General features: G+C 31.2%; 1 protein-coding gene and 1 non-coding gene across 2 annotated transcripts; one reads left to right on the top strand and one right to left on the bottom strand.

The window, feature by feature from the left end:
- The first annotated feature begins 484 nt into the window (after window positions 1–484).
- Window positions 485–1321, top strand: LOC108488755 (RING-H2 finger protein ATL78-like). Its single transcript, XM_017793042.2, has one exon. It carries the CDS (start codon window positions 525–527, stop codon window positions 1152–1154), a length of 630 nt encoding a protein of 209 aa, XP_017648531.2. The 5' UTR covers window positions 485–524; the 3' UTR covers window positions 1155–1321.
- A 4349-nt stretch (window positions 1322–5670) lies between these two features.
- Window positions 5671–5759, bottom strand: LOC128282884 (small nucleolar RNA R16). Its single transcript, XR_008273235.1, has one exon. It is a non-coding gene; the product is annotated as a small nucleolar RNA R16 (small nucleolar RNA).
- Window positions 5760–11648: the final 5889 nt, after the last annotated feature.

The raw sequence follows: 11648 nt of genomic DNA, 5'->3' as shown, positions 1-11648 counted from the left end.
AATATTTTTTAGATATCAATTTAAATTTATTGTATTAAAATTATGAATAACATATGATTAATGGTACTGTTTTATTAACGGGTGGTGTGAGAGTGTTAATACATTCTTCACACGTAATCGTATTTTTAAACTCGATTTTTATTTGGTAGATTAAAATTATCTTTTAATATATATTAATTTGATTTTAAAATTTTATTAAAAGATATGTTTTATGTGGCCAATCACAACTCCATGTTTTTTAAAAAAAATTCACCTAATAAACTTTAAAATATCATTTGATAATTACAACATTTATTTAGTTACATCTACCAACTGAGTTTTTCTTTTAATTTCAAAATGTTATATTAATAAATTTTCAAATATGTGAATAGTATATATACCGATGGTAAATTTTAAATTTATTTTATCCATGAAGGCTCAAAAGGCATTCAAATCCGTACATTTGCCTATTATATAAAGCCCGTTGTCTAACTACCTTGGAAGGAACTACCTGCTTGAAAATCACAGCTGAGCTTTTCCAAACTATGTCCACTTCCATCTCCACTGAAGTTCAATGTTTGCTTGGAGATTTCCACTCTAGAAGGTTGTTGATGCTGCATGCCCCACCTTCTCCGACACCGACTATGGCAGCTCCTACGAACCCGGAAACCAACCATCCTTACACCGGAAACAACAGCTTTGATGCAAACGTTATTATGGTTATGTCAGTCCTCTTGTGTGCTATAATGTTCACTTTAGTACTCAATTCTATCATTAGGTGTGTATTAAGGTGTTCAAGTTTACTAGCCTCAGGATCCGGAGCCAGCACCTCAGCTCAACCACCAAATAGAGGGATCAACCGAAAAGCCTTAAAGACCTTTCCAACAGTAAATTATTCGGCCGACTTGAACATGCCTGGCTTGGACTCCGAGTGTGTCATATGTCTATCGGATTTCAAACCTGGTGACCGCGTTCGGCTTTTATCGATGTGCAACCACGGATTCCATGTCCAGTGCATCAACAAGTGGCTGAGCTGCCGCTCCTCTTGCCCGAAATGCAGGCACTGCCTCGTCGAAACATGCCAAAAGATTGTTGTTTTTAGCAGCCAAGCTAGCTCATCGCAACCTACTCCTGTGCAGGAAACCGCTGTGACCATAGGCACCGGTCGAGCCTGAAGCTTTGGTGCATAGCCATAGGTGAATTAGTTGCCAAAATACCATACAACAGGTAGTGTAAAGTTAAGCAGTAAATTTGTGCACAGTTTGAAATCTGTTACTGCTAGGCTCTATTTTTTTGATATTTTTTATGTAGCTGGGGATAAGGAAAAGTATTGCAAATAAAAAGATTTAAATATTGGCATATTCCATCAGGAATCAACTGAATTGAACCTATATTCTATTTATTTTATCTGTTTTTCCTACATTTATGAAAAACTGATCATAGTGAAAAGTAGGGAATGCAAATAACTGATTGTATTTTACGAGAATGATAACCACTAAAAAAAACATAAAAGTGTACAATTATAAAATAGAATCAAATTAATATAAAGCATAAATGAATTAAATTAATAAAAAATAAAAAATGTTGAGGGAATTTAGATTTTGGACCCTCAACGAAAGGTATTATTCCACTAGGGGAGCGCCTTAATTCATGGTTAGTGTAGATACGACATGCAAGATCACAGGAGACGTGTCATTATTGTTACAAATATTAATTATGAAAAGTGCACTTACGAGGGATTGAACTATGAACCGACATATTTTCTTGAGAGTGGGATAATACCTTTCGTTGAGAATTTGACACCCAACTCCTCTCAATAGGAACTATAATTGACTCACTAAACTAAAACGCACATATAACAACTGCATATAATGAGATAAGAGACCCACACATAACAATTACATATATTGAGAATTGAATTTAGATACTCTAAGACCCAATATTTCAACCTTTATTAACAGTATTTAAGACCGAATATTTGAGCCTATATTAACAACACCAAAGTTTCATTTAACTCTATCACTAGTTTTTTTAATACAAAAATAAAGGATGGGAGGTCACAATATATTTAATTTATTTTTACATTTTATGTATCTAGAAAGTTAATAATATATCTTCTTATTCATATTCAAATATGTACAGGATATAAGTTTTTTTAATAAAAAAAGTTATAAAAGGTTATCTAGAGTTAGAATCCAGAACCAGTATCAACTTAAAACGTTTTTCTAACATCACTAGCATACTTGATATCAAATCTTTTCAAAAAAAATGATCAGATTTAAATATCATTTTTACTTGGAATCAGATTTGCTAGTTGTAATTAAAGACGTTTCACCAAAAAAAAAAAATTTGTTATTTATGCTGTTAACGTCATTTATATTAATCGAATTTAGACAACCGAGCACTTCAACCTTACCAAAATAATGCAGTCCCTTGAGATGACACCATGTAAAGCAAATCCCACAAAACTCCAAACGTATGAATGAAAAAAAAAACATCCTATTGAGACCTACATTAAAGGAAGTTCGAAAATAAAATAACAAAAAGACCACATTTAAAACACTATAATATCTTGAAACCAGTAATTGAAAAGCACAAATATCAATGGAAGACGAAGGAGAATCCACTAATATACCGTCGAATCAGAATAAAAAAAATTTTAGCAAGAGGTGGGATTTGTTTCATAATATTCACAGCAACCAATTTCGTTGAGGGAGCTGACTAATAACTCATACAGACCCCACTGCCTGCATTTGATTTGCGACGTATGAACTTGGTAAAACTTGAATACGATATGCAAATAATGTAGTAACGATTAACATGATGGGAAAGTGGAGCATTAGCATTTAAGGTTCTTATGACTGTATGAGTAATCTATATCTTCCAATACCACCAGAGATGGGCATAATAAAGCAAAACTTTAGGTTAAGAGCAGTTCCAGAAAGAATACGTAAACCTATTGTTGCTATAATCAATCGGTGGTCCTGCCTCCACACTTCTTTTAAGATCATCCGTTAATGAAAAAAAAAAAAAACTATACCATATAAACATATTTAAAAGGAAATATATTATATAAATTATGTCTGAATTTTCACATATTTTATTTTAGTTTAAGTTTGACTGAATATAAATTCTTTCCATATTTATCTTAAATATATTTTGACTGTAATTTCTGATTATTCTTATAATTTACCGTATAATTTCTTAAAAGAATCATAAGGTTCTAATGTAAATAAACCTAAATAATAACGTAATATTGTTTTTTTTTTTTTTTTTTTTTGGTTAGAAAAGTAGATCAAACTTTAGTACATACACTACAACAAAATAAGTTAATAGTGATGCATCGAGAACTCTAAGGAGATGTGAAATGGTGTCATTATAGAGTTTGACGACGTGAGTGGCGACGCATCTGCATGCGCCACCACTGGGTATGTCTTCTTAGGGTTGGCGATGCAAAAACTCGCATCTCCATAGCTCAGTCAGTGAAGATGCATCCATTGTGTCTCTACCTCTAGTTAGTGGAGACACATCTGCGCGACACTATAACTCAATCTATGGAAACACGAGGCATGCATCTCTATAGGTGTGTCAGTGGAGACACATCCATTGTGTACCTCTAGTTAGAGGAGACACATTGTTCATGGCTCTACTTCTAGTCAGCGAATATGCAAATGTATGTCTCTATAATTCAGTTTGTAAAGACATGTCATTTGCGTCTCTATAACCTTTTTAGAGAAGACGCATTCTTTGTGTCTTTACCTCTAGTTAGTGGAGACACAATGCGCCTCTATAGCACAATTTGTAAAGAGACATGGTTTACATTTCTATTGCTTCTAGTACAATGTTCGATGGGGCTCAAGTCCATATTACTAATCAATTATTATAATACAAATAAATCACTAAAAAATATAAGAACCTGGTAATTAGATTAACTTGATATATCAAGTTTCCAAATTTTAACTTGGTTATAAGTCGACCATCAAAATCTAACATTACATATCCACAAAATGTCAATCATAGCAACAAAAGGAACAAAAAGGAAATAGGTGATTGTTTTTTTAATAGCTCCATTCCAACTCAAGCATATCCAAAAGCACTAGGAAGTTCATGTTGTATTTACCAATCTACAGTAGTCGTCAAGTGTCATATCTTATCTTCACAATCTGTTCTAATATCATCCTAGCATTGCATCAAAGGATCATTAGATGAGAGAAAACCTATGACAAAATAGCAGTAATCACATTGAATGCCGAGAACAGCATGGATTATGTAAAATTATATAAAATAGTACTTACTTCCATTAATTCAGTGCATGGAATCAAAGATTGAATTGATCTTCACGTCTCGAGCTCGAAGTTCACTTGAAGATTAGCATATCTCTTGTCATTTTTAGTTTGCATATCTTCAAATTTTTGTTTTAACTCGTCATTCTCAGCTTGTACTGCAGCTAATTCCTCATGATTTTCCTACAATTCATTAATCAATTGGTCCCTTGATGTTGTCCCCGTCGTTTCTGTGTTTTGTAAGTTTTGCAAAATCACTGGGGTTACACCAAGGTTATATCCTCTCGTCCTTCCATGCAAGTCAGGACCCATCACAATTTCATAAACTTCATTTTTTAGGGTTGTCCTCTTTTCTTGCATCATAGGTCCACTCTCTTCGAAACAATTTTCTCTAGTTCAGTCAATGCCTCTTGCTATCAAGCAGTATAAACCAACATACTATATCAAATTATTATATAGTCATAAAAAAGGAGCATAATTTAGATAATGCAATGTGTCCAGGTCACTTATACATACATAGAGCTTCTCGGCAGCATGCTCATTTATGAATGTGTCATCATCCTTGCAATGTTTATAGTGAAAATGTTCAAGTCGAGAAAGTTCTCTATGCTTCTCTTCCTCCTAGCAAATCATTACTAAAATAATAATGTATAAATATAATTTTATTGTAAAGATATAAATATAATTTTATTGTAAAGAAATAAAGCATTACGAATTAAGAAGTAAGAAAAACTTACACATACCTGGTTTTGTTCAGCAAAAGACACTGGCCCCGTAGTATGAACAAATTTCAGATAGGCACGTGATAATGCTCCAATCTTCGACAATTTCTATCAATATTCAAGTAGAAAATAATGTATATATGCGTACGTACACAAATATGCATTTAATGTACAAACATGTCGCTAACCAGGTAGTGAATATCTCCAAAAACTTCATCTTGTCAACTTCCAGGCTATACTTAATCTCTATTATTTAATTTCTGTCACATTTAGCCTATACTTCCAAATCATTATGAAAAAATCAACCAGGCATTTAATGTCTGTCAACATTCAACCTATACTTATCAGTCATTCTTATTTAATGTACAAACAGGTAGTGAACATCTCAACAAACAATGTTAATCTATTAATTACTTACATCATGTCGCCAACCGCTCCACTTCTCAACTAAGTATTTCCATTGATCTTCATAAACACCTTTTGGAACTTACTATTTGATAATGTTAAATTAAAAACATACCAAATTTTGAAGAGAAAGTAAAATCAGAAATCTCGTGTGAAAAACGCCACTCATTACACCAATGATGGTGTTGCGTTTGCACAAACATATGCTTTTCATCATTTTTTTTATTAATAAAAAAATAGGGTTTCAATAGGGTTTTAATTAAAGAAAATTAAAACAAAAAAATGGCATCAAAATATCAATAAGCGAAGATCTGAATCTATATGGTTTAATCAGAGTGTAGGATAAGATAAATATTCATTCCTTGCCATCCAATAAACTCCAAAAATAAAAAACCTAACAATTTAAAAAAATAAACAAAAAAAGGGGGAAAATTTGCAAGTAAGTCCATTTGACACCAAGGTAAAGAAATAGAATGGAATGGGCTAGTAAGCTTACCCTTTTTTTTTTTATCTGCATCTGTTGTATATCTTCCATTAGCAAAATCATTTGATATTTTTGCTGAGAAGTGGAGAGGATAAACAGATGCAACACAAAAAAAGAGAAAAAAAACCCTAAAAAGAATTTAAGGTTTTAATTTGATTTGATTTACAAAAATTCTATTGAATTAGAAATTGAAAGAAGGGAAAGTTAAAGAGGAGAGAGGAAAGAAAAACCTTTGGAGGAAGCAATTTGATGAATAGGAGAGGAGGGTTTTAGTGGGTTTTATAAAAGAAATTATGCGAAAGAGACCTATAGAGATTATGATTGTCGTCTCTACAATCAACAACTTAGGAGACGCGAGAAAGCGTCTCTATAGGTAATCTAGAGAGACGTAGCCTAGTGTCTCCATTGGTTATTTACAAGGAATAAAAGGAAATGCCTATATATTTGACAACAAACAATCAATTCAAAGAACTTACTTACATCGATGTATTTACGTATTTTCTCTTAACAGAATATTGAAGGAACCTCTCTTTACTTGACACGTTCAACAAGAGGTTTGAGGGAAAAGAACTTACTTACACCCATGTAAGTCAGTCTTGATAAGGGACAAATGTTGTGCAAGTATTGATAAAGGACCAAATGAATATCAGCAGGGAATTTATGTTGGAGCTTGAATTAAGTTAAACAACAAAGAATCAATTCAAACAATAATGAATCAATTTAAAATAATAATCATGAATCGATTCAAAAAAGAAAATAATAAGTTTAAAACAACAACAATGAATCAATTCAAAAAAGAAAAGAATTAATTTAAAACAACAAACAATCTATTCAAAGAAGAAAAAAATCAATTCAAAACAACAAATTCAGTAACAAACTTATCCATTATTTGCATACGTACAGATGAAATACTTATATCACAAATTCATTCATACAATGGATATTTGGGATAATATACATAAAAATAAACTTAAAAAAAAGGCATTAAACTTGATATAAGTGGATTTGAAATCATATGGATGGATAAATTTTCAAGATGGTGAAGATGAACATACCATTGTCTCTACTCTAAGACTATGAATTCATAAGGAAGCGAAAATTAGGGAGAATGAGATATTGGCATTGGAAGAAAGAAAGCAAGATTCAAGAGACCTACGAAGAAAGCAAGAACAGAACATTTTAGTGTTTAAGCTGTGCAAAACAATTTAGAGACCTACAGAGATGATAACTGACATCTTTACAAGCAACAACTTAGGAGATGCAAGAAAGCGTCTCCATAGGTAATCCAAAGAGACGCAACCTAGTGTCTCCATTAGTTAGTTCCAAGGAGATGCGGCAAAAGCGTCTCCTTAAGTTAGGCTTAAGGAGACGCGCCGCGGTGAAGTCTCTTCAATGCCTACCTAAGGAGATGCTACTTATGTGCATCTCTACATATTGATGCGATTCAATCTAAGAAGACGCAACCTCAACGCGTCTCAAGTCATCTGTTACCTTTAACATGTTTTGTTGTAGTAAAAGAAACTAAAATGGAGAAGGCCTTAAACGAGCTGCCCCTAACTTGCCATTAAGCAAGAGATGTTGAAACTTAGATTAATCCGGAGAAAGATCTATTGACCAGCTCGGATATACGAATCATGTTGGCCTCGCCATACACATGTACCACTCAAATTTCCCAATGATACAAAGCAATTATTATTTATTTTTTTACAAGGATCCACTTAGAACAAAATTCTTAATTTTATATAAATAGTTAAAAGAAAGTAATTTTGATTTTTTTTTTCGTTTGGACAAACCATGGAGAGGAAAGTAAATTTTTTTTAATGAAATTTTCAATTTTATTCTATGCATAAATAAAAATAATAATAATTAAATTAAATTATAAATTATATAACGCTAATATTTTTCATTAAAAATAATTAAAATGTTACCCAATAATACATTGACATTTTTTTTATTTAATACAAGTTTATTGTAGATATTCTGTTGGTTGACGACAAACTTGTAGAGACCAAAAGGTATTGATTCTAGTGTAAGTGGCATGGGTCGCAAATTAAAGCCCGTGACTAATGCCCACAGTATCGCCCAACGAGGTCAATTGATCAAATGGAACTCATTTAATCTACTTGAACTAACTTGATTCATGAAACATATGTAGAAGCTTATCTACTTGAAGTATTGGCGGCTCGGTGAAAACATTTCAATAAACTCAATTACCATAGTGAATATAGTAAATATTAAGAGATAAGATTGTATAGTATTTAAATCCCTAAGGGCTCTCATCTTGTAGATGGACTTTAATCTTGATCATCGATGCAATTTAAATTGTATCGTTGGATTGTATAGTATTTAAATCCCTAAGGGCATTGGATCTGGGAAAGCTCAACTATAAATAGATGTCTTCATCATTATTTGTAATCATTCAGTTATATTTCTTCAAAGAAATATAACATTTTTGTGAGTATTTACTCAAACACTTGGTGTGCATTTGCTTTCTTGTGGCTTTTTTGTTCATTTATTACTTCTTCACTTTCGAGAGTTTGCTTCCACTTTATTTTTGTGCCTTAGAGAATTTCATTGAGAATTCATACCTTTTTGAAAGATAGGCTGATTTAAGCGGATTTGAAGTTAAGTTCCCACCTAAGGTGACATGATTTGTCAGACTAATTTTTTAGTCTCGTGACACAAACAGAAAGTTCAAAAGATGCATTTTGATGCCCAACAATGGTTAAGGACATCATAAGTAAAATTTGTAAGTTATTTTGATAGAGTCCAAAAAAATATTTTGAGAAAAAAAAAACAAGTTAAAAATGAACTTTTACATGATATAAAAATTCATAAATCTCTTTTCTTTCACTTTACCTCAAATTAGGTATTAAAAAATAAAATAAAATAAGTGAGAGATTTTCAACTCCCTTTGTTTTCCTTCCCTCAACAAAAACAAAGCTATATTAAGTTCTTGTTCATATCAAATAAGATCACATAACACAACAGCTTTAACATTATAAGTTTAAACTATTAAACTACCTGAGAAAGCATAATATGGTAATCCCAAATAAATAATTCATCAATCCTCAAACAGAGTGAAGCCAAAAATATTAATAAGGGCGGAATATTAATATAAAATAGATATGCTTAAAGTAGGTTTGAATTGGGTCTATTGTGAATAATATTATTTTAAATTTAAGATAATTTTGATCATCAAAATTAATATTTTAAATAAATTAAATTAAATTAAATACTTTATTTGTATGAGATATTTTAATTATTTAATTTTAATTTTATTTAATTAATATTTAGATACTATTTAATTTCCCACCTGAGTAAATAAAGATTTTCTCATTTTATAAAATTTATAATTCTAAGTAACAAGATGTGCCACGTAATGTAAAAGTATGTGTCGTCATATATTTTTATTTTCAAGTGTTTTGCTATATGCAAAATTGTATTCTTATACCTTTTAATTCATGCTAAAAGAGCACTTCAATTGGTTGTTGGTCCTCTTAAAAAAAAATTAATGATTTAACTGCAACTTAAGAATTATTCCACCAACAATTATTTTTAAATAAAAATTATTACTTTGAAAAATATATTAAGTGAAGTAATACATATAATTATTTTGAGTTAGTTTTATCACTATCAACAAAAATAATTTTATTATTTTCATAAGAAAATAAAAATATTATAGTCAAAACTCAATATCTACCCTAATAAAACATGAATAAAGATTGATTTATAAGAAGAAGAAAAAAGAGAGAATATTAAAAGGAATTGTTAGTATAGAAAACAAGTGATATAAGAAAGGCAGGACCACATCCAAAGTTGATACATAGCTGAATTGTAATTATTTGGTGAACCTTTTTTTTTTTTTTTTGGTTGAGAATGAAACTCCCACTCAACCGCAAATAAACAAATTAATTACAAAACTAATATGCACTCACATTAAAATAACGAAACATGCAAGCTGATTTTGAACCCTCAAAACCATACTTTAAATTCAAATATTAAACACCAAGCCATGGAAACCACCAACGATTCTTACCAACTCATCACCATAATCAAATGTGGCTTTTATGTATCATGAAAATGTAAATAAATACATATGTGTGATATCTATATTTTCACAATTTACAAAATTAATTCATTAATTCACAATCTTATATTAATTATGAAATTGAATAATTTAATTCTTCTACATTTAATATTTTTATGTAATTTTTAAATTATTCAAAGATCCTACTCTCGAAATTAAAAGATAATACGCATTTAAATGCATTTGAATTTATGTCTCCTAATTGTTGTAACATCAACTGTGAGAACCAAGTTTACACTCAACTGTCCATGAAAACTATTCTTTTCGAGGTTTGTGACTAGAGCTGATCATGGACTGGGCGGTCCGGCCCGGCCCGAAGGCCCGCCCGAAAAATGGGAGGGTTTGGGTAAAAATATAGGCGAAAAATGGGCTTGGGCAAAAAAAGAGGCCGTTTAGAAAACGGGTGGGCCTCGGTAAGAGTTTTTGGCCGGGCCCGCCCAATTATATATTAATATATATTTTAATTATTTTAAATTTTTAATTTAACCATTTTTATTATATTATTAATTTGTGTATTGTTTTAAGAATTGTTTTAGTATTATTTTATTTGTTTTAATATTTGTTTTATGTTTTAAATATATTTGATTTATTATATTTTTAAATTTTTTATTTAATGAAATAAAAAAATTAATATGGGCGGTAGAACTCGGGCTTAGTAATTTTATTTCGAGCCGGTCTTGGGCAAAATTTTAGGCCCATATTTCGTACTGGGCCGGGCCCGGGCCTAGTAGACGGGCCTAAAAATTTGTATTGGCCCGGCCCGACCCGGCCCATGATCACCTCTATTTGTGACTACTCTTTCCAATAATATCATCTCTATGGTTTGAACCTAAATTTTTCCCTATAAATGTAATGTGTCTTACCTTTGCACCTGACATTTATTGGACTAAATTAGAAGTATATGCCATTTTTTTTAATTGTCCTTTTAGGCTTTTTTTTAATTTAGGGAAATAGGTTTTTTTTAGAGAGAGTGTGAAAATGCGTCTAGCTAGACGCGCTTTCCTCCAACGATCATTTTCCCAACAGCTTTCTAAACATTGGCAATGGTAAAAAATTTTAAAGGCCTAATGGTAATTTTTTTGCCTATAAATATCAAGCCATTTTTCATTCTTTTCACTCAAATTCAACTCTCTCTATTCTCTCTAAGCTCTTGATTCTTTTAATTTTCTCAAGTTTTATTCAAAATTTTCGTATACACTTATTTAAAAATACTATAGTTTTATTTAATTATTTCGTAAATTCATTTTGATTAAATTTTCACGAATGACAAGCTCTCTGATTCGTTTTGATGACAAGCACATTTTCGCCACTCAAGCAATAATGGTAAGGAGAAATTTTAAATTTTGTTATTTTCAATTAAGTTAAATTTAAAGTTTTTTTTTAATTTTTAAAATATTTTATTTTGTTGGTATAATTACGCGGATGATCGTATTTTGGAAGGGTTCATACATAATTTGTCAAAGAGCCCAGGCACCGAAATTTGTGGTTATCTACAAGACATGAGATTCTTACATGCGTCTCGTATGCTCGAGGGCTGTAAATTGAATCCTGCAATCATTAGCGTGTTGGTGGAAAAATGGAGACTCGAGATACACACATTCCATCTTCCATGCGGTGAGTGTATAATCACACTTGAGGACGTAGCTTTACAACTTGATTTACCGATGGATGGGCCAATCATTATG

Source organism: Gossypium arboreum, chromosome 10 (genome assembly GCF_025698485.1).
Source record: "Gossypium arboreum isolate Shixiya-1 chromosome 10, ASM2569848v2, whole genome shotgun sequence".
NCBI lineage: Eukaryota > Viridiplantae > Streptophyta > Magnoliopsida > Malvales > Malvaceae > Gossypium > Gossypium arboreum.
The sequence above is the reverse complement of the archived record's forward strand: the minus strand, read 5'-3'. Positions and strand labels throughout refer to the sequence as shown.